Genomic DNA, 23,937 nt, shown 5'->3' on the forward strand with positions numbered 1-23,937 from the left:
GACTTTTTTTTTACTAAGATACAACAATTTAAAGTTCAGGTTACACGACCTAAAAACTGAAAAAAGGAAGAAAAGAATAATTGGAAAGTACTTTAACTTAAAGCATCTGATTCTTAATATTTTGGGATTGTTGATTAGAAAACCGATGTCGGATTTTCAAAATTCAAAATGGCGGATCCAATATGGCGTATGTCAAAATAAAACAAGTTGTTCATTTCATGATCATTAAGCTTCCTCAATAAAATATATACCAATTGTTTAATTTTTTATTTTAGAATAATTATTTTAAAGTGTTAAGATAAAATGTCAAAAAATACAAAATTTCAATTTTTTGTGAAAATTTAAAACATTTATTAATTCTATAAATTTTGATAAAATATATACTTTATATACATGAATCGATTCATTTTTATGTCAGGAATGCAATTTTGACAAGAATTAATAAAAATGTTAATATAGAAAAAAGTTATTTCAAAAAATCCAAAAATTAATTTTTTCAAAAATTAAAAAATTGTTGAAAAAAAATTTTTTTTTAGATATTTTTGAAAATCCTTTTGTTTGATTTTTGGTATTCGTGACCGTAATACACCTACAAAATTTTATCAAAATCCGTCAAGACGTGTAAGAGAAAATTTGTCCACAAGAATCGGTGACACACACACACACACACACACACACACACACACACACACACACACACACACACACACACACACACATACATACACACACACACACACACACACATACATACATACATCCGGACATTTGTTCCTCTCGACGAATTATATATACTACACTTGAAAATTTGTAAAAATAATTGGTTCTAAAAAGTTCGGAAATCGACATCACTATAAGGCTTCCTTTATGAGGAAGCAAAATTGATCGGATTCGCTTGAAACTTTTTACTCGGGGGTTTTTGAGGTCGCTAATTACGAATACGATGTCAGATTTTCGAAATTCAAAATGGCGGATGTAATATGGCAACATATTTTTAAAAAATTTAACGGATTCGCTTGAAACTCTTCACTCGAGTGTTTTTGAGGTCGCTTATTAAGAATCTGGTGTCACATTTTCGAAATTTAAAATTATTGTGGATCTAATGTGGTATTATATGTTAGTAAAATCGAAAAACGTAAAATTCGAAGTCTTTTGAGTACTTTAAAAAAAGATTTCCACACCTATAGATATCCAAATTGAGAAAAGATGTATTTACAGGTCTAGATATAAGCAAAGAAGTGATTCTGTATTATATTCTAAAAACGAAACCAACTATACGAAGATCCTTTGTAGAAAAATGTGTAAAGGTTCATAAAGAAATATAAAACTTTTAACTTTCTTTACTAAAAGAGTGTATAAATTATGCCCTAAATGTTCGAATTTTACGTTCTTCGAATTTACTAACATATAATACCATATTAGATCCACAATAATATTAAATTTTTAAAAAATTTGACACCAGATTCTTAATAAGCGACCTCAAAAAACCCGAGTAAAGAGTTTCAAGAGAATCCGTTAAATTTTTTAAAAATATGTCGCCATATTACATCCGCCATTTTGAATTTCGAAAATCTGACATCGTATTCGTAATTAGCGACCTCAAAAACCCCCGAGTAAAAAGTTTCAAGCGAATCCGATCAATTTTTTATTTTGACATACGCCATATTGGATCCGCCATTTTGAATTTTGAAAATCCGACATCGGTTTTCTAATCAACAATCCCAAAATATTAAGAATCAGATGCTTTAAGTTAAAGTACTTTCCAATTATTCTTTTCTTCCTTTTTTCAGTTTTTAGGTCGTGTAACCTAAACTTTAAATTGTTGTATCTTAGTAAAAAAAAGTCGGATCGGATCGGGTGTAGAATATTTTGAAAGGTGAATAATTGTACTTTCTTTTAAAAGATGTTCCAATGATACAAAAAATTTTTTGTAGATTTTATGGAGAGTCGAATGTTGCCAAAAATGGCCTTTTTTACTCTTTTAGGTTAGAATATCTCAGAATCCTGACGTGATAGAGCAATTTCGCTGCCAGTTTTGGATTCAGGGTGACAAATTACATCGGAAATGACTTATCCCGTTTGTGGGTCTGACAAAATTCTAAATTTTGTAGGCCTGTGTTATTATTAACTTAGATTTGAATTTAGAAGAGTTGTGATAAATTTAGTTCCCAAGTTATTAAATTATTTTTGTATATTTTACTCCTTTTTTGTTGCGAAACTCGTGTAGTTATTTTTTTACTTATTAACATCATCCTGAAGAGAATTTTTTAAAATCAGATTTGATTATGCTCCAACTGTACAAAAGACAATTTAATAACATGCTTTTATTTTTTTTAAATTGCAAAATTTATACACATACATTTTTATTTCGATTGTATTAGAAAAATATTTTATTTTTAAGCATTAAGTTTTATGACAGTCTCAGCGTAAGTAACGTAAGTAACGCGGGCGCACGGCTTACTTTGTTTTCAATTTTCTTCTAAACTTATGGTCAGCCCACTATGAAAGTTACATGATTTTTTCGAGAAAAATGTCGCTTTCTAATGAAAATTAAAAAAAATATTTTTAAATACCCATTAAGGTCAAAATTAAGAAATAAACCTTATTTTTCAAAAAAGGGGGTCAAATTTTTTTTGTCAAATAGCAGTGTTACTTAAAATGTCTATACTTTAACCCCCACTACTTTCTACAATTGTTTTTTAAATATGCTAATATTTTATAAATTTATTACTTTTATATAGGACAACAATTTCACAAAGTATCAAGCCAATCCTAAGACTTTTAATTTTTGGCTGGGACGTTTGAGAAATAACGCCCCATATAATGTAATCTATCTAAATTATTTTTTTTAATTAAAAATATTGCAAACCGGTGGCGTTATAAGCATTTGAAGTTAGACCTTTGGTTTTGCGCCGTGAGCCTACTGGTCTCAAAATTCAACTAAAGTCGAAAAACAGAATGTTTATCGTTAAAATACACAAATACGCTTTGCATGACGAAGAGAAAACTGAAAAATATATAAATTTTGGGACATTGTTGAATAAACCGCTTATTTTTATACAAACAATTTAAAAAAACAATGTTTAAAATTTTTTTGAAAAAAGCAGATCGTCATGGAATAGCCAGTAAGTTAAAGTAGATTTTCTGGTAAGTTTCATGAAAATTGGCTGAGCTACATTGCACGGCGCGCGAAAAAATACGTTTTGAGAAAATCGCGTTTAAAGTTTTCGATACAAAAAAAGTAGTCTTTAAAGGGACTTACAGCTTTTAACGCTTAGTCAGCTATACCAGGACCTTATAATAACTATTGCACTAACATCAAGCAAGATTCACTATCTCTTACTAATAGTACTTACTATTGACAATTAATAAAATTTTATTACCAAAGAAGCATTTATTATGTGCAATACCTCTAGAATAAAAACTGCTCTACCGATTGTGTACAAACTTGGTATGGACGTATCTTTCAACGCAGAAATTGAAAAAATTATGTAAAATATGATTGGACTTGATCAATTCGTAGTGTTTCCATAAAAATTAAAGATTTCAAAAAAAGCTGGTTTTCATTTTTTCAATTTTAGACCTTGGCAATTAGGAAGTATGGTTTTTTGTGTATTTTTACTAGCTGAGAAAATTTCAGCAAACCGAATTCAGATTGAATAAAATATAATTTTTGGAAAAAGAATCGTACAAGTTCAAGTTTTATTCACATTTAACATAGGGTTCCGTAAACGAAATGAACTTTTTTAGTAAAAAAAATTCGCATAATAATAATAATAATAATAATAATAATAATAATAATAATAATAATAATAATAATAATAATAATAATAATAATAATAATAATAATAATAATAATAATAATAATAATAATAATAATAATAATAATAATAATAATAATAATAATAATAATAATAATAATAATAATAATAATAATAATAATAATAATAATAATAATAATAATAATAATAATAATAATAATAATAATAATAATAATAATAATAATAATAATAATAATAATAATAATAATAATAATAATAATAATAATAATAATAATAATAATAATAATAATAATAATAATAATAATAATAATAATAATAATAATAATAATAATAATAATAATAATAATAATAATAATAATAATAATAATAATAATAATAATAATAATAATAATAATAATAATAATAATAATAATAATAATAATAATAATAATAATAATAATAATAATAATAATAATAATAATAATAATAATAATAATAATAATAATAATAATAATAATAATAATAATAATAATAATAATAATAATAATAATAATAATAATAATAATAATAATAATAATAATAATAATAATAATAATGCAAGAATAATAATAATAATAATAATAATAATAATAATAATGCAAGAATAATAATAATAATAATAATAATAATAATAATAATCATAATAATAATAATAATGTACAAGAATTCATTTCGTGTACAGAACCCTAGGTTTTGTGTGAGTAAAACTCGTGGTTGTCCGATTTTTCTTATTTCAAATAGAAAATTTAAGAGGATTGTAGAAGAGAAATTCTCCTCTCAAAACAATAATAATTTTTTTCGATGTATCCGTGGATGCTCTGTGTATAATTATTGTGAACAATTAAAGGATGCGCTGTAAAAAAGCCGTATCTGACAAAAATTGGTTGGTTAGATTTGCTTGACATTTAACGTCATAAATCAATTTTCGTCCAACATACGCTTGAATCAGTAAGAAAATTTTCCTTGGACAAATTTCGTGATCATTATAAATCAATTATTAATATTTAGCTCCAAAAGTTGAAGTGTCATTTTGGCGGATACAGATTTTTGACAGCGCACCCTTTAATTATTAAAAATATAATATCAATAATAATTTCTGGTCGTGACTTTGGATAAAAAATACCTAGTTAACATTTCTTTATCTGGTTCCATTTTAAATCCCATTAAATATTTTTGTTGTAAATGTTGAAACGTGTCTTGTATGTCGCAAATTCTCGAAACAACACATTCTGATGTTTCTTTCATTTCTGCAATAGTGTCTGCAGCTTGAATTAAATCTCGATACCTTTCTCTGAAAAGATAATTTATTTTTCATTAAAAAATTGTTTTTTCTTTTCTTAATTTTATTAAGAAAAAAATGATTGTAATTATAAATTAAAAAATTTTATAAATTTATTTTTATTTTTTAGTAGGTATCTTTATTTTTATATTATTATAAATTTAATCACTTTATGGTCTTCTTTAAAATTACTTTTGTCAATCGAACTTATAATCATAAATAATATAATGTGACATGTGTCATGAGTAATGCCTTCAAAAACTACTGAGATATCCGCTAAAGTTTTGACTTTTTATTAGGTACATTTATGTGAATTTAAAAATTTTTAAATTAACGTGTGGTACAAGTTCATATGTATAAACTTATACATGTTACATGCTTCAAAATCAGTAAAAACAAGATTATTCTAAGTGTAGTTGTTTATTACATGAACATTTTGCTTTCTCTTTGCAATCAACAAAAAAATTTGCTTTCTCGTGGAGGAAGCAGGGGAGACCGAGGAAGAAAGAAACAAAAATCAGTTATCTAAAGGTAGCGTTAAAACTGTTAGCCAGATAAACTTTGGCAATACATTTATTGAAAGCTTAAACCTTCACCTACACAGTAAAAACAAAGTCTTAAATTTAATGGTGGCTAGTTTTAATTTTTGACTTATCTTAAGCTATCAACTTTATTTAATCATAAAAACTAACTGAAAATTAAAGTTAGTTGTACTCTTACTTAAATAAAACTCAGTTTGTAATTTATTTGTAATACACCGGACTTAATTTCAGATCCAATGGTATTAATAAAAAGTTGGATGAAATTAACTTCTAATAAGGTACGCTAACAGCTGACTGTAAGTCTGGCGAGGCTGAAAAAGTTGATTGTGACGTCACAAGGGACGCAATTTGCAAACGTGAAAAGTCTGAATAGCGCGTCGCGTCGCCGGTTTACTTTTGACTCGTGTTTTATTAATAATATATAAGTCCATAAATTATATTTATAATTGGTGAATCTTAGACAGAAAGTTTAGTTTTATTAGTATGTTAATATTTTAATTCGATTATAAACAAGTTTATAAACAGTTTATAATCTTAATTTCACCTAATATATATGTGCATTAGCATTTAATTCTTTATCTTAAAGAGAGAAATTTCCACTGATAGTTTTAATAATTGTTGTTTGTTATAAGAAATTAAATGTGACATATGTTTATTTTAATAAAATTCAAGAATATGAACATACACTGTAAAAACAAAGTCTTTCTTTAAGGCGGTGTCAAAGTCGATTGGATTTTTGCATTGAGCTTCAATGGAAAAATCGCATCGACTTTGACACCGCCTTTAAGCTCGAAATTTGTCTTTTTTCAAGGTGTAAACGGAAGACTCCCCAATTGATACAAGTAAGGTGTTAAATAAACTGAAATTCAACTCTAAGCTTGTAAGAAGGCTGAAATTTGGCTAGATGGTTTGGCTGAATTTTAGCCTTCTTACTAGCTTACAGTTGAATTTCAGTTCATTTAACACCTCACTTGTATCAATTGGGGAGTATTCTTTTTAAACTTCTAATCATTACTGACATTCAGCCAATATGGTCTACTTCCGTTTACACCTTGAAAAAAGACAAATTTCTGGCTTAAAGGAAGACTTTGTTTTTACAGTGTATTAAATAAAACTCTAATAAGAAAATAAAATTAAATAGTATGTTTGCAGCAATCCTGTTTCGCGACCTCTGCAGTTGTTACTTTCCTCCTCACCCACTAAGAGGAAAGTATAAGATAAATGAATTATGTCAAATGTTTTAAATTGAAGACTACGATTAATTTAGAAATTATTCATTATAAAATTAAAAAAAAATTGGTATCATTTGAGTCAACTTGGACATTTTCTCCGCAGGTTCCTAGATTTTAGTACTAAAAAAGTAAAAAATTTAACTTTTAAATCATAAAAATAACTTTTTATAACTCAGTCATAAAAACGGCGTTTTTTGGTACTCCAGAGATAAGTAGAAAACTGCCTTTTCTTGAACAGAGCGTCATAAGAGCTCTTATTCGTACGGAGTGCAAATAAGACTACCCCAGAGTACGAAAAAGAAAAATAATGTAACGACTGCGATGAACCAAGTGAGAAGGACAGAATGAGTCGACGTTTTTATCGAGAATAGGTAGCACACAGACTACTGAAAAAACGCGTCGCGATAAACTCATTTGCGCAGGCGTAGATATATATAGCAATAGTAAAGGCCTAAGCACAACTACTTTGCGAATGTCGTTCGCGAATGCAATGCATTACTTTCCTCCTCGGTATCCGCTAATAACATTATTTCATTCTTTGGAAGTTATTTTTTAAATCGATAGTTTTCAGTAAATTTAAATAAAAAAATTTTTTTTTTAAATAAGTGATTTTAATTAATTGATTTAGTTCTTAAGAAATTTCCAATACAATCTAACATTTATATAGTCCAATCCATTCGTTTTGATGCAAAGAATAAGATTTTATTATAGGTACTAGCATAAGATAGTTAAGCATAATTCTAGTTCAATTATTAAAAGAATATATGACAGTTTGATAATTTCGATATTTTTTGACAAATAGAATCCTAGAAAGATTTAACCAAATTATACGATAAATAAATTAACTTTCGAATTTCTCTAAGTACATTTATAATAAACAATTATTTTAACGAAATGAAATTAAACGATTCAAATGTTTAGATTATTTGTCAATAACAAAAAAATGTTGATAGTAAGAGATGATGTAATAAATACTTAAAGCAGAACAATTACAGAAACGAATTTGTCATTAAACGATTGGTTCATTAAAATAAAAATTGATAAGACAGTAATTTTTTAGAAAAACCACGATGAAATATTAAAAACGGAGGGAGATAAAATAAAGAACAGTTTACTAAACTTTGAAAACTATTATTAAAAACGGTGGGAGATGAATTGAACAAAAGTATAAATAAATAAATATTAAATTCACACGAGAAAATTACGAGACTCATATAGTCAGAAAATAGTTTAAATTAGTAAAAACTAAATTTTCTGAAATTACGATTGTTTTAAAGAATCCAATATAAAAGACGAGTTCATTAGAACAGAAAATAAGACACATAGAAATGTTATTTTAAATTTATATTAAAGATTAGTGAAAATCAGTTGACTGTTAAACAAACGATAAAGTCTAAAAATTAAAACGATTGGTTGAGAAGAATTAATAACGAATTGTATTTGACGACAAAGTATAAATTATATTCTATAATAGATTAACCAATGATAGTTAAAAATAGTAAAAAGTCAAAATATTTATTTAAGATGAGTTTTTCAATCGAAAATACGACAGTTTAAGATCTCTTAAATTGAAAGCAAGGTCAATAATTCCAGTATTTAAAACATAAAAATTTATATGATTTAAAATAAATTTATGCGACAGTATCTAAATATTAATTTTTATACGAACAGTTTTAACAACGATAACTCATAACGATCTTAATTAAACTCATGTGAACCTGGATGTCTGTTAGATATGAAAATACGACTTAGAGACAACAAAAAGCATGACAGTTATACAAGAAGCAGATGTTAACGAAATTCTGATCAGCTAATAAATTTTATAAAATCAACAAATGTATTAGAACAGTTATCAAATCAAGAACAAAAGGAACGTGGAAACAAATGACAGTTTGGAATTCTATGAAAAAGCTCTTGATATTTCTTAAAGAATAACGATTGATTAGTTTTGTATCACGTACATAAAACTATAAATTAAGATTAAATGAATAATTTAACGTTTGACTGAAATTAAAATAATATTTGAACTTCATAAGTAGACGATCGATCTGTTTGCTAATTTAAACATAAGTTTTTGCTAATAGCAAATAATGTTTTTCAGATGTGATTCTTGTAATGCGACTGTTTCAAGACATTATCTCTTGAAATACTAATAATCAAATGTACATTGTTTATTGAAATTTGAGATTGAATATTGCTACTGATGAAAGTCAATATTTTAACAAAATTATGACGATAAGCGAATCCCAGACGAAAAAGTTTGACAAAGTTTTATTTACAACGACTAGTTAAATATGATAATAAAGCTCAGGCCTCGAACTGCCTTTTGCATCGAAAATTACGTACTTTACGTACCAAAAAAGGAAAAATTAGTGACCAATTTACGTACCAAAATTTGTAATTTTTTATTTAAAGTGCCAACTTTAAATCGCAAAATAGAATGATATAGTTTAAATAATTACATGGATTTCAATCAACATATTTTTATTAGTTTAGAAAATCTTAAAATTGAAATAATATTTTATATGTTATTATGATAAAATTTTACTTAAGAACTGTAAATTAAGAAGTTTTTGAAATTCTTTAAGGGTTCATACCACTTTGTCAACTTCAAAAAATTAAATTTTTTTACGGATTTTGAAAGTATAGAATATCTCAAAAATGTTGTGTAAAATTTTAGCAAGATCTCAGCACTTTAAATATATTATTTTAGGTGACATTTGAACGCGTACAAAGGCTATACATAGTTACTAGTTGAATCAGTAAATTTTTACATTATAAGTAACTCAATTCACATTTTTTCATGTTGTGTATTCTATTGTTAAATTTTAAATAATTAAACAATATTTTTTTAATAAAACGACGTTTTCATATAGTTAAAGAGTGTCTTTGTTAAACTATAAAAGACCTAAATCAATAAAATTTACATGGATCGTAAAAAAATTCTACAAAAAAGCTAAATTTTGAGGCATGAATAGTGGTATGAACCCTTTATTAACAAAATATGACTTTTGTTTTCGACCAATCACTGTTTCTGAAAATGATCACCGTCAGCGGATTGATCGGAAAGTGAATGTGAATAAAAATAGAGAAGGCATAACTAAATGTTTATTCACAATCTGTATACATATTTTGATTTTTAGTCAAAATGGTCAAAATTACGTACTTTACGGACCTTTTGTCAAAATTACGTACTTTTAGGTACCAAATTCAAAATTACGTACTTTTCCTTAATTTATGTACTCAGTTCGAGGCCTGAAAGCTGCAACGATATGTACAAAACTATTGGCGAAATAAATTAAGGCATATGACATGACGGATGTTCATCAAGAATGTATGAAATAATATGTTAAGTACGATTGTGTAAATATCGAATGTTTTTCAAATACATGATAATTGTCTGATATAATAACGAACAACAAAGTTGTGTGATAAAAGTTCAATGCGTAACTATATATATATATATACCTAATAACGACAGATTCAGTTTCTCTTCTAGACAGTTTGAATAAACAAATGATTAAACGACAGTTCTGCTAAGAAAAATTCAAATGAACAACTGAAATACACGACGGACAATATACGATATGTGACGATGGTAATAAATATACTTAAATGACGAAATTAATTATTTTGAATAATTTTCAGTTACTGAATGAAACACAGACATAATGATGATTGGTAGATTGGTAGATGAGCTGTTCGAAAGGTGTCCTAAGATTTACAGAAGTTACATATATCAAATTCGACAATGCTGAAGTGTCCAGAATATTTAACATGAGAAAGGATGGACTTGAAACGACTATATTTAAAATAAATTGAGAAACTTATAAATTATTTTAGCTTGAAATTTGTAAAATTGATAATTTTTATTTATATTGTAAACGAGTCAATCTCGGGAGGGAGTATTGGAATATTGTATATTCGCGCCTAATATCTCGCTTGACTCTAACAGTAGTTGATTCTACGTTACTGCCGTGTGCGCACGCACTCCATCTTCTTCTCGATATCGCTTCGACCGTGAACGTCTCGATCGTCTACGAGCTCTTAATAAACGACCGATTTCATCCGTATTTGTGTATTATTATTGACTACATTCTGCTCTAAATAATCTGCATGCCAACATGATTAATATCAAAGTTATTTTTTTGTGATTTAATAAACATTAGTTGAATTCAACAAAATGTCTTTTTAACGCTAAACATTTATTGTGTGTGGGTTTAAACTAATTTTGGTCAATTCATTTTGTCTATTACTGATAAATATTTATTGGTTAAAGATATTTACAAGAAACTAAAAAAATGTGAAAGTTAAACATATTAAACAGCAACACTTATAATCACACAGTGCAAAACACACGATTCTGATCTAATGACGCGACGCCATGGTCGCCATGATAATGACGTTTCCTGCGCGTGCGCTGACATATCCCACGCGGGATATGGGATCATGGGATCTCCCTGAGATATCCTTGGGATATCACGGAATGGAAATGGGATATTCGCGGGATATCCCGTGCTGTGAGGGTTTGCTTCATATTCTGAATTTATTAGTTCAAAACTAATTTATTTCAGTAAAATAAAAATTATTTCATTCAAGTTCAAGTGAATATTTTCTTATTTGATTCAAATCAAATAATTTTTTTTAAATATAAATATAAAAGTTGCTAACTTTTTTAGATAAATATAGAACCCATTTTCACAATAATATTTAAAAAAATAAGCAAAAAAAATGAATTTATGAGCCAAACCCAAATTTTTTATTTTCACAATTTTTTTAAATTTATTTTTCCGTTAAATATTGCTCATTAACAAAAAGACTGAAAAATGAATTAAATTTTAACTTTTATTTAAAAAAGAGTTTATTTACTAAATATTATGTATAAAAAATATAATTGAGGAGCCGGGAAGAAGAACTCGCCGAGCGCTCCACTGCACACGCTATTGCTAGTCAAGCGACCCAAAATGTTAAAAAAATTGAAATTCGAAATTTTGATTTTTAAATTATACTTCCTTGTAGAAAACAGAAATGCGCATCTTTTTTCCTTTGACTTTTTTTTATAGGATAAAAACTGTAGATAATAAATGGAAAAAACTAAAAAAAATTTTTTTATTAATTTAATTAAATTTTGAAACATAAATCGTCGTATCTTTGACAAATATTAATGAAATCACTTTATATTTGGTATGCACACTTATTAGGGTACATAGAAGACTACGAAATAAAAAAAAATTGAAAAATCATTAATTTGTTAATAACAATTAATTATAAATAGTGAACGGTCGGTAATAGGGTTTTCTTACCTTTGACGAAAAAAAGTCTGTGGGGAATTTCAAAGTTGAAAAAACTTTCAGTGAGACATTTGTTTATCATAATATAAGGAAGTTTTCTGGAAATTTGCAAACTAATTCATTCACAAGTTTCGAAAATATAAGCGTTTTTCGAAAAAGCGGGTGACGCGCTACCGCGTCTACACGTGGAGAATGATTCAAAGCATCTCGAATGAACGTGGAACGATGTTTTATTACTTATTGCTTCAATTTAAAACAAAAGTTTAAATACCGTAAACCGGGGCTACAAGGAACACCGTGGCTATAAGGAACAAAACTCTGTGTTCGGGTGGAGTTGAAGTTATCGGGGCCGTGTATGAATAAATTGTGTTACTTGCTTTTGAAAAATTGTTGCTGGGGTAAGTGCCAATACTACTTAATGCAATAATTGCGACTATTAATAATTTTGTGAACAGTAGTAGCTTGTAAGTGAGTAATTGTGTTTTAGTGAAATTTCAAACTTGGGAAACATTTGATTGCCGAGGTAAGTTGTTCCTATTTTAACTTCTCAAAGTAATTTTTTTTTATTAAAGGGATTTATTATGGGAAGTTTTATTGAGTTCACTAAGTAATAAATACGTTTATTTTGTATTTACAGTAAGGTTTACGAGAAAAAAACCAAAATTCACAAACGGCGGGTATATAAGGAACACAATTATTTCTTCCGAATTGTTAAAGTGTGTTGTTAAAACGTAAGTTTTTCGTAATTTCGTTTGTTTTTATCACCTAATTTGGTTTTTAGTGTTCAAAGATGGTTCGAAATTGTAAAAGAGTGTTGGTACCGACAAGTCACAAAAAACGACCAGTTATCATCATCGACCTCAACTGATGATACCAGCAACGTTTAGTTTTGTTTTTACATTTGTTTTATATTCTGTGTTTACTTTCGATCAATAAAAAATAATTTCTTTAACTTTAAATACGTTTTCCAATAGTTTTACCGCCTTGTTCCTTATAGCCCCATTTTGTAATTTCGAAAAAATGCGTCTTTTTCGTATTTTTTGCTTAAAATTCCAGCTTTGATCAAAACAATACTTTAACCCTTCAAAGTGCTCGCCCAGATCAAGAAAAGAAAAAAAAATTAAGGCAATATTTCAATAAACAAAAAAGTTGCAAGACTTTAAAGCTGAAATCTGTTCCTTGTAGCCCCAGATTACGGTATACATATATAATTAATATTATTTTTATTTTTATTTAAAATTCAAAATTTTAGAAGTACAATAATTTTTAAAAAAGTGAAATATTTGTTCTGCAGTTTCATTGTTGTCTTATCCTTGAGCCGTCCTTCAAATGTAAACAGACGATTTTAACCGTTTATTTTTTATTTTTCGGGACGTTTATAGTGAAACAATAGTACAACAAATAAAAAATATATATATAAAACTATTATCGTATTTTAAATAAAATGTGTGACAGGGTGAGTGTATAAATGTTGGCAGAAAATATTTTTTTCTTAATTTGAAAATACTTAGACAAAAAAACTGTTAGAATATTATATTTAATTTTTTTCCTTTATTGGTCAAATTAATGTTTTAAAATTTTTACTTTCTTTTATTACTTAAAAATTTCTATAAATTACAATTATAACCCTTCCTGAATTTAATTATTTTTTACAATTTTCAACTAAACTTCATCTCTGAATTAATTAATTTAAATAATTTCCCAAAAGTTCTTTTAGAATTCAATTATTTAAATACAAAAACTAAATTTTTTATCATAATTGTAATTATATAAATATAATAGTTTTTCAATTTTAAAAAATTTCCAAACCATCAAAATTTAGTAAAATCTATTAAAAATAATTTATTATTTTATTATTATATATTTAAGAAATTTAATTGGCAATATTTAAAACTTAACATACAATATTTTATTTAAAACCTCTTTAAATTAGTTAAGTAATGAAACAGCCCTGAACGTTCCACGTTCATTCGAGATGCTTTGAATTATACTCCACGTGTAGACGCGGTTGCGCGTCACCCGCTTTTTCGAAAAACGCTTATATTTTCGAAACTTGTGAATGAATTAGTTTGTAAATTTCCAAAAAACTTCCTTATATTATAATAAACAAATGTCTCACTGAAAGTTTTTTCAACTTCAAAGTTCCCCACAGACTTTTTTTCGTCAAAGGTAAGAAAACCCTATTACCGACCGTTCACTATTTACAATTAATTGTTATTAACAAATTAATGACTTTTTAATTTTTTTTTATTTCGTAGTCTTCTATGTACCCTAATAAGTGTGCATACCAAATATAAAGTGATTTCATTAATATTTGTCAAAGATACGACGATTTATGTTTCAAAATTTAATTAAATTGGTAAAAAAATTATTTTTAGTTTTTTCCATTTATTATCTACAGTTTTTATCCTATAAAAAAAAGTCAAAGGAAAAAAAGATGCGCATTTCTGTTTTCTACAAGGAAGTATAATTTAAAAATCAAAATTTCGAATTTCAATTTTTTTAACATTTTGGGTCGCTTGACTAGCAATAGCGTGTGCAGTGGAGCGCTCGGCGAGTTCTTCTTCCCGGCTCCTCAATTTATATAAAATATTTATAATTTCTTATATTTTGTTTAAAAAGACTATTAAATGCAACGTAAACAATAAAAGATTTTAGTATATATATATATCTATCATATTTTATATATGTTAACCGTAACTATATTTTCAGAATAAAACTTTTCCATCTAAAAAAATTCTCGTCGAGAATTCTCGTCTCTCGTGACACCTCTCTCGTCTTGTATCGTTTTAGCGATAATTAAAAAAATACTGTCTCGTCTCGAGTCGAAGTTCTCTCGTCTCGTCTCGCCATTATCGCGGCAACACTAGCTTTGCCCCATGGGGTGGCCGGTTTACCCCAGGGGTGGGGCAAACCGGCCCGTTTACAAATTTTTTAAAAGTTAACACAGCAACTAAACAATAAAAGATAAAGTATAGGTGCCTCTGGGAAAAAAGTTGCGCAATTAAATGATGTTTCAAACAAGACATCGAAAAATGAAATCGGTTAATTCGTTTAGTCACAGGAGTCAAAAAAACCGTAGGTATGGCCGGTTTGCCCCACTCTCCCCTACCTACATTATATCTAAAAAAGAATTTTAGTTGAAAAATGTAGTGTAATATAATTCTTAATATATTTTTTAAATATTATAGATAATACCCATTTTATTATACTTTGTTAATTCTTTTTAATTTAATTAATTTTATTATTTTTTGCAATATTATTTCATACTTTTTAATGAATAATGAACTTTATTAATTAAAATTAGTTAGTTTTGTATTTTTATTCTTTTTTAGATTTGTATAATTTTATTATTTATTTTTCCATTTAATTAATTATTACATTAATTATTGAAGAGTATGATATAATATTACAAAGGAATTAATATTTTATAGTTATTAATTTATTATTTTTCTGATATTTCTAATAGTTTTAATAATTTTCTTCATTTATTTTTCTATATTTTATTTTATTAATAATTATTTAATCATTATAAAACCTGAAATAATATTAAAAACGAATTAATACATACTTTATTTTTTAAGTGAATTTAAAATTACTCTGAATTAAGATTACACGGAAACTTTTGCGAGATTATATTAAATTGACAATTGAATAGAGATCATATTAAACTGAGCTCCAAAGACGATTTTATTATTTTAACAATTGAAACAAGATCATATCAACGGGAGCCGTCGATATATATATATATATATATATATATATATATATATATATATATATATATATATATATATATATATATATATGTCGTAGGCAGATAGCATATCCGGTAGTATGCAAACTGCTTAGGCAGTTTGTAAATCGCGGGCAGTTAGTAAAATGCCTAAATTTGAATGTATAAAAACAGGTAATAAGCAAAGTACCTAGGCAGTTTACATACTGCTAAAGACGTTTCAGGCAATTAGAAAAATGTATTGAAAATAGCAATGGGGTGAAAATTTCTCAACAGGCCACCTGAAATATACTTTTCAAATTATAAATCTTTTTTTCATAATCTTTTGTAGTAAGCCTAACTAAAAACATTTCTGATATGCGTTTTCAAAAAAATTAATTTTTTAATTATTTATTAAAAATTGAAGTTTTTATTGCCTGTCTAGAGGTTACAAATATTATTCGTTTTTAAAAAACTTTTTTTAAAATGAAAGTTTATTAAATTGTTCAGCGATCTGTGGAGGTAGAATTTTGAAAACTGTTTACAAATTTTTTTATTTAATCATATATTTCAACAAAAAAGAAAAAAAAATTTTATGAGAGTATATTTTTTATTAAAATGTATTTCTATTAATCTAAGCTACTTTAATTGAAACAAGAGTTCCAGATAAAGAATATTTATAAGTGTAGAATAAATAAAAATTTTATTTGTTTAAAAGTATTCATTCATATTTTTTAAGCTTTAATTCAAAAATATAATTTGTTTAAATAATTATATTTAATTCAAACATATTTTAAGTTTTGATTTCAACAAAAATTATTTTTAAAAATTTTATGTTTGATGTAAACTTAAAAGTTGATTATAAATAATTTAAAATCAACCATAACTTATGTTTGAATTAAATATAATATTTTCTTAAATTAACCAAAAAATTTGTTTCAATTAAACTCAAATATGTTTCAGATTTAAAAAAAAAATTTACAAGATAGTATAGTTGTATAAAAGTTATGCCACAGAAAAAATTTTGTGACTTTCAATACATTTTTCTAATTACCTGACACGTCTTTGGCAGTATGTAAACTGCCTACGTATTTTGCTTATTACCTGTTTTTATACATTCAAATTTAGGCATTTTACTGACTGCCCGCGGTTTACAAACTGCCTAGGCAGTTTGCATACTACCGGATTATGCTATCTGCCTCTACGACATAAATATATATAATCAGTCGCTTAAAATCGTTAATTATTTCTTTTATTGACAATAAACATCCGTAATAGGATTTTATTTTCTTCTTTTTGGTCTACTTTCAACTTAAAATTCAAAAGTTTCTTTAGAAGTCGAATATTGTCTACATATAATTTTATTATCCACTCTTTCACACCCATACGGTTTTACATGGGGATCCATATGGTTTCCTTTATGAAAGTGAATCCCATGTAGATTCCCATGTGGGAATCAAAAACGTGTTATAGTTTTCACTAATACATTTAACAGAGTGTCTATCAAATGCGAAGGAAAACCGAGAAATAGCCGGGAATTTAATTCGACTAGAAAAAATCGGAAATTTTCTTATTTAATTAAAAAAAGTTTTATTATGTTAATTCGTTTTTAAAAAATTGCTTTTTGCTTTTTTTATTAATATAACATTTTTATTTGACAAAATTTAAGCCCTACATTCAGCCGACAATATAGGTCTCATTTTAGATTTTAGCAGTCGTAACGTAGAGTCTACTTGCGATACAATTAGTTTGAATTAGACTCTACATAACTCCAAAACCTGGTGGAAAATTAGGATTAATTTTTAATACATTAATTGAAATACTACAAACGCATAAAGTACTACAAATTGACAAATACTGTTCTGTAAATCTGAATTAGTTAAAAATAGTATTTGATAGGAAAAGTCATTTACTGATTCAAATAGTAATATTTTCCAAAGAAATAGTTAATGGTAACTAATTATTAGTTTTTCCCAGTCAAATCAAATTCCCTATTGATAGACACCTCTTCAAATACATTAGTAGAAACTAAAATCCGTCGAAGATGGGTACGACAGCTAGTATATATATATGATAAAAATCAACGAAAATAATAATATTTTATGCATATTATACATAAACTAGTATTGACTTTATTAGTAAAAAAGTAAAGAAAAAATAAATTTTGCTTAAATTCACGAGTTGTAAATATGATGGTGCACTGGTTGCGGCGCTGTGCCAGCGCTAGTACGCTGCACGCGTTCACGAAAATTGCGATATCTCGAAAACTATTAAAGTCTCCATAGTTTTCATGGTCTTAAATTAAAGGTGAAATTATAAGAAATATTTTATTATATATCGAAAAATGCTCAAAAATCGGTCCCCTTCAAATAAAAACGGTTCAAAAAAAATTTTGGATTTTTTTTGGTCAAAAATAAAATTTTTTTTTTATTACACAACAGTCTTAAACCGTATGATTTCAGGTATAACATATTTAAATTTTATCGAAATCTGATTAATGGTTTCGGAAATATTAATATTTAAAAAAATTAGTGTCAAAAAATTCAATATGGCGTAACTTTTACAATTTTGAAAATTTTCAAAAAATTTTTGGTACATTAATTACTCTTGTCCAGTACTATAATTTCGCCAAATGGCGAATTAATCCAAAGACTCCTTGCAAATCGTGATATTTTTGACGGAGTCTTACCCAATAGCTTTAGACAGCTTAAGACAAGCCAGATCACGACCCTGCACGTGTGCAGTATATGACTTAAGAACAAAATCCCAGTCAAGACTCATTAAATCCGAATTTGATTCGTTCAGAAAGTTCAAAAGGCCACAAGGTTCCAAAAAATTATTTTTTAATTAAACTATCCAGTTGAATTTATTATTTGGATTCTTGTTAGCTAGCCTTAGCAAACTCAACAAACACTTCCTGGGGTAACGAGAATTATCCATTGAAGAAATTTTTTTAAACCAGGAAATAATGTTTTTTAAGATTGCGCAGGCAAGGGGTAGTGAGACAGTTTCCAGTCTAACCGCGTAATTAGGGGTACATAACGGGAGATTCAGCAGTTTTTTGAAAAAGCCAAGTTGAACCTTCTCAACGTAATCAAGAAACCCCTACCCCAGATTTGACATGCATAAAATAAAATGCTGGTCGCAAGACTCTGAAATAGGCTTTACTAAGGGTTTTATTGTTGGTGACTTGCTGACTTGCTTTTGATGATTCAATAAATTATTTATTGACACTAATACACCATGAAAAATAATTAAATAGTTTAATAATAATAATAACAATATTAATAATATAATAATAGAGCATAAGTATTCATAAATTAATATTTTTATCATTTCAAAAAAAAAATGTCAAAACATTTGTGTTAAAAACGCGTTTTTCATGGTTTAAAATCATTATGAACATTAATTTTTTTATGTAAAAAAAATTTTTTTTTTTTGACTTAGAAATTTTTTCTATTTAAAGGTAAACAATTCATTTCAGTATTAATGTTGAAAAACCTTTGGTGTGGCCTACAAGGAGAAGGGTACTTCGGGGGGCGAAGCCCCCCGTTCTCAAATAACCATCTCCAAATCATAGGCTCCAAATATTAATTATTCTGACAGTTGATAAAAAAAGAGGTCTGTGAAGTTGGCACCGACATGTCAAAATTTTTTACTTTTCTAAGTAGTATTCGTTTGTCCAAGATAGGTCCACGTTTGTCTAACCATTAATTTTTTTGTCCACCAAAAAAAAGTTTCAAAAAAAAAAAAAAAAATTCTAAAATTTTTTTCTTTTAAATTTTGTTTTTAACTTAGTCTAGGAGGGTGGAATAAATTTTCTAATGGGTGGACAAACGAAATTACAACTTGGACAAACGTCAGAAATAATAAATTCAATATTTCCACCAATTGTTTAAACAATTTCAGTAGTTGACTTCTGACAAATGTACATTTTCAATTTTTTTTGTTTCTCAATTAGTCTGAGAGGGTGGAATAAATTTTCTAATGGGTGGACAAACGAAATTACAACTTGGACAAACGTCAGGAATAATAAAATCAACATTCCCACCAATTGTTTAAACAATTTCAATAGTTGACTTCTGATAAATGTTCATTTTAGACTTTTTTCGTTTGTAAATCTGTCTAGGAGGGTGGAATAAATTTTCTAATGGGTGGACAAACGAAATTACAACTTGGACAAATGTCAGAAACAATAAAATCAACATTCACACCAATTGTTTAAACAATTTCACTAGTTGAATTAATTTTCCAGTAGGTGGACTAACGAGATTTTTACTTCAGGGTTGACACATTTCAGGCAATCACGGAATTCAGGGAAAAGTCTGGGAAAATAAAATTAGTCAGGGAAATCATGGAAAAGTCAGGGATTTTTACTAAAAGTACTGGAAAAAATTAAATGTTTTGAATTGATAAGAATATTTTAATTTTTTGTGTATTTTTTGTTTGCCGTATAAACTTAAAACTATGAAATTATGAATTCTAAAAAAACCTTAAATTTTTTCTACTTCTGACAATAATTTATTTGCTATTTAAATAACTTAATTCAATTCAAAAACTGCGATAAATTTATTACTTATAAATCATTTAATGAAGTATTTTTTTTTAAATTTTAATTCCAATAATTCTGTTGAAATTAAATTAAATTTTGAAAATTTTAACCCAATTCTTTTACATAATTTAACTATTTTAGTAAATATTAAAATTCTTTCGAGATATTTAAATATTTTCAAAAATTAAAAAAAAAATTTTTAACGTTTCAATTATCTTTATAAATCCCAAAATTCTTCGCCGAAATTCAATTATATTCAGGAATTTTTATAAAATTCATAGTAAAATTCAATTATTTTCATAATTTGGTGGGAATGTTGATTTTATTGTTTCTGACGTTTGTCCAGGTTGTAAGTTCGTTTGTCCACCCATTAGAAAATTTATTCCACCCTCTCAGACTAAGTTAGAAACAAAAAAAATAAAAAATGTACATTTGTCAGAAGTCAACTACTGAAATTGTTTAAACAATTGGTGGGAATATTGATTATTATTATTTCTGACGTTTGTCCAAGTTGTAATTTCGTTTGTCCACCCATTAGAAAATTTATTCTACCCTCTTAGACTGATTTACAAACGAAAAAAGTCTAAAATGAACATTTATCAGAAGTCAACCATTGAAATTGTTTAAACAATTGGTGGGAATGTTAATTTTATTATTCCTGATGTTTGTCCAAGTTGTAATTTCGTTTGTCCACCCATTAGAAAATTTATTCCACCCTCTCAGACTAAGTTAGAAACAAAAAAAATTGAAAATGTACATTTGTCAGAAGTCAACTACTGAAATTGTTTAAACAATTGGTGGGAATATTGAATTTATTATTTCTGACGTTTGTCCAAGTTGTAATTTGGTTTGTCCACCCATTAGAAAATTTATTCCACCCTCCTAGACTAAGTTAAAAACAAAATTTAAAAAAAAAAATTTTAGAATTTTTTTTTTTTGAAACTTTTTTTGGTGGACAAAAAAATTAATGATTGGACAAACGTGGACCTATCTTGGACAAACGAATACTACTTAGAAAAGTAAAAAATTTTGACATGTCGAAGCCAACTTCACAGACCTTAAAAAAAGTGAGGTTATGTTGAGGAAATGTTTTGACAATGATAGCGAAATCATAGAGATTTTTAGATTTCTAGCGAATCTTAGGTTGGTAGTGCTGTCCATAACTATTGCTATATATATATCTACACCTGCGCAAATGAGTTTATCGCGACGCGTTTTTTCAGTAGTCTGTGTGCTACCTATTCTCGATAAAAACGTCGACTCATTCTGTCCTTCTCACTTGGTTCATCGCAGTCGTTACATTATTTTTCTTTTTCGTACTCTGGGGTAGTCTTATTTGCACTCCGTACGAATAAGAGCTCTTATGACGCTCTGTTCAAGAAAAGGCAGTTTTCTACTTATCTCCGGAGTACCAAAAAACGCCGTTTTTATGACTAAGTTATAAAAAAATTTATTACTGCTTTACTAACTTTGCATAACATTTTATAAGCACTTGTGCCTTCAAAAAATGAATTAACTTAAGTTTTTTGAAATGTTACTTCAGTTTTACTTTACGAATGATTCAATTACTTTTGATACAACAAATTCCTGTTATACACTGAAAGAATTTTAGACAGGCTGCTGGCTTTTCATGTCCGAAATTAGTGCCCCTTGCGCAGGGCTCGCAGCTCATCTCAAAAAAGCGAGCATCTACTCCCGAAAGGTGAGCAGCTGCCCCTGAGGTGTTGCTGCTTACCTTTTGGGAGTAGATTCTCGCCTTTTTGAGGTTAACTGCGAGCTTGAGGCAGCGATCTCTAGCGGCACTCATATAAAGCCTGCAGCCTGCCCAAAATTCTTTCAGTGCAAATACCAAAAAAAATTTTGAATGCTTTGCTAACTTTGCACAAAATTTCATTTTTAAGCCTCCCAATGATAAATTAAATTTTGGAAAAACTATATCTGATTGCATAAATTCAATTATTTTCAAAAGTAATAAAATTTTTTGCAGAAGTTCAATTATGTTTAAGAATTTTTTAATATTCTCGTCAAAATGTCAATTATTTTTAAAAATTTTCCTTAATTTCATAATATCAAATCTATTATTTACAAAATTTTTATAAATTTCTTCGCAATAACTCAATTATTTTCATAAATAATAAAATTTTGTTTAGGAATTCAATTAGTTTTATAAATAAAACTCATTGCAGAGTTTTAATTATTTTTAATACAATTTTAATTAAATTCATCGAAAAATGTAATTGTTCTTAAAAATTTTATTAAAAATCGTTAAAAGAAATCAATTATTTAATATTGTATTAAGCAACAAGAGGATAAAGGCAGCCATTTCTTTACGGTGATTTTTGTGACACGAGTGGAGGTCGAGGGCTATTTAAATCTTAGTCCATACTTGTCTTCTTTTATTCCTTCGGTTCTATCATTCTATCTTCTTTTCTATTAAATTAAAAAAAATTCGATTTTTTCTTTTTTCTTAATCATTTTCAATAACCTTCATTATATCCCATTGAATCCTTTTTCAATCCCCAAAGGTAACTTTTTATACGCTTTTCAATGTGACGATTTAATGGTAAATAAAGAGAAATTAAAACTTTAAAAAGGAGATCAACTAAGAGATAAAGAGTGATAGAGTAAGAGATAAAAAGAGATCAATACAGTCCCAAAATTTAAAAGGTAGTTCAAGAAAAATATCTTCAAAGCTAGCGTGGCTGAGTGACATGTGTATTCGACTTGCGTCCCTAAGGTTCAGGGTTCGAGCCCTCCTGCGAGCGAGATTTTTCAAATTTGATTTTAAGTGTTATGCGTATAATGTTGGTTAATAATGTAAAATGAAATATAGATTTAAACAATAAATAATAATTTCATAATAAATAAATAACTTGATTTGTTAAAAATAGGTAATAATTAGAAGTACGAAAACTCTAAAAATATTTTTTTTAAATAATAAATTCAATTGAAATTGTAATACTTCATAAAGTCTTTAATATTGTTAATAATATTGGTCAATTAATTCTTTATATATAAAAAAGGATAAAATTTTGCAGCAAAGACAAATAAAAAGAGATAAAAGTACATAGGTATAAAAAGAGATAGATAGGGGATAATTGGGTATAAAAAGAGATAGAAATTCGGAGATAAAAAGGTATAATATTTCGGGTATGCAAAGTGGCTATTTTAAAGGGATAGAAAAAACTTTTTCTTCATACCTCGGTCGAAAGTACGTACTTCCCTTTGCGATTTCGCAGCAGAAAGTCAAACATTTGTGCTTTGGTTGATTTTCATACCCAACCTCTATTACAGCGGGAGTAAAAGAATTCTCTGTCGGTAAAAATATCACTGTCGGTAAATAAGAAAATTTCGAGTTCAATGACAATTTAACGACTAATTGTTATCGCAATATAAAATGAGAAAAAAAATTATCAAGAAAACTTTTTATACTTTATAAATTTATTATCCACAAGCTCTGAATATTGAAATAAACGAAATCTTTTGCTGATATAATTATTTTCAAAACTTATTTTAATAAACAATA

The 23,937-nt window shown here is 27.1% G+C and overlaps 1 protein-coding gene across 2 annotated transcripts in view; it reads right to left on the reverse strand.

Moving 5' to 3' along the window:
* The window catches only part of LOC122505303 (conserved oligomeric Golgi complex subunit 1), a 124,160-nt gene that overhangs the window by 80,948 nt on the left and 19,275 nt on the right, over window positions 1-23,937 (reverse strand). For both annotated transcript variants that reach the window (XM_043616812.1, XM_043616811.1), the window contains exon 2: window positions 4,924-5,091. In XM_043616812.1, coding sequence (XP_043472747.1) covers window positions 4,924-5,045 — 122 coding nt within the window. In that variant the 5' untranslated portion in view covers window positions 5,046-5,091. The remainder of the gene's footprint in view (window positions 1-4,923; window positions 5,092-23,937) is intronic.

This window comes from Leptopilina heterotoma, unplaced genomic scaffold (assembly GCF_015476425.1).
Source record: "Leptopilina heterotoma isolate Lh14 unplaced genomic scaffold, ASM1547642v1 Lhet_352, whole genome shotgun sequence".
Taxonomy (NCBI): domain Eukaryota; kingdom Metazoa; phylum Arthropoda; class Insecta; order Hymenoptera; family Figitidae; genus Leptopilina; species Leptopilina heterotoma.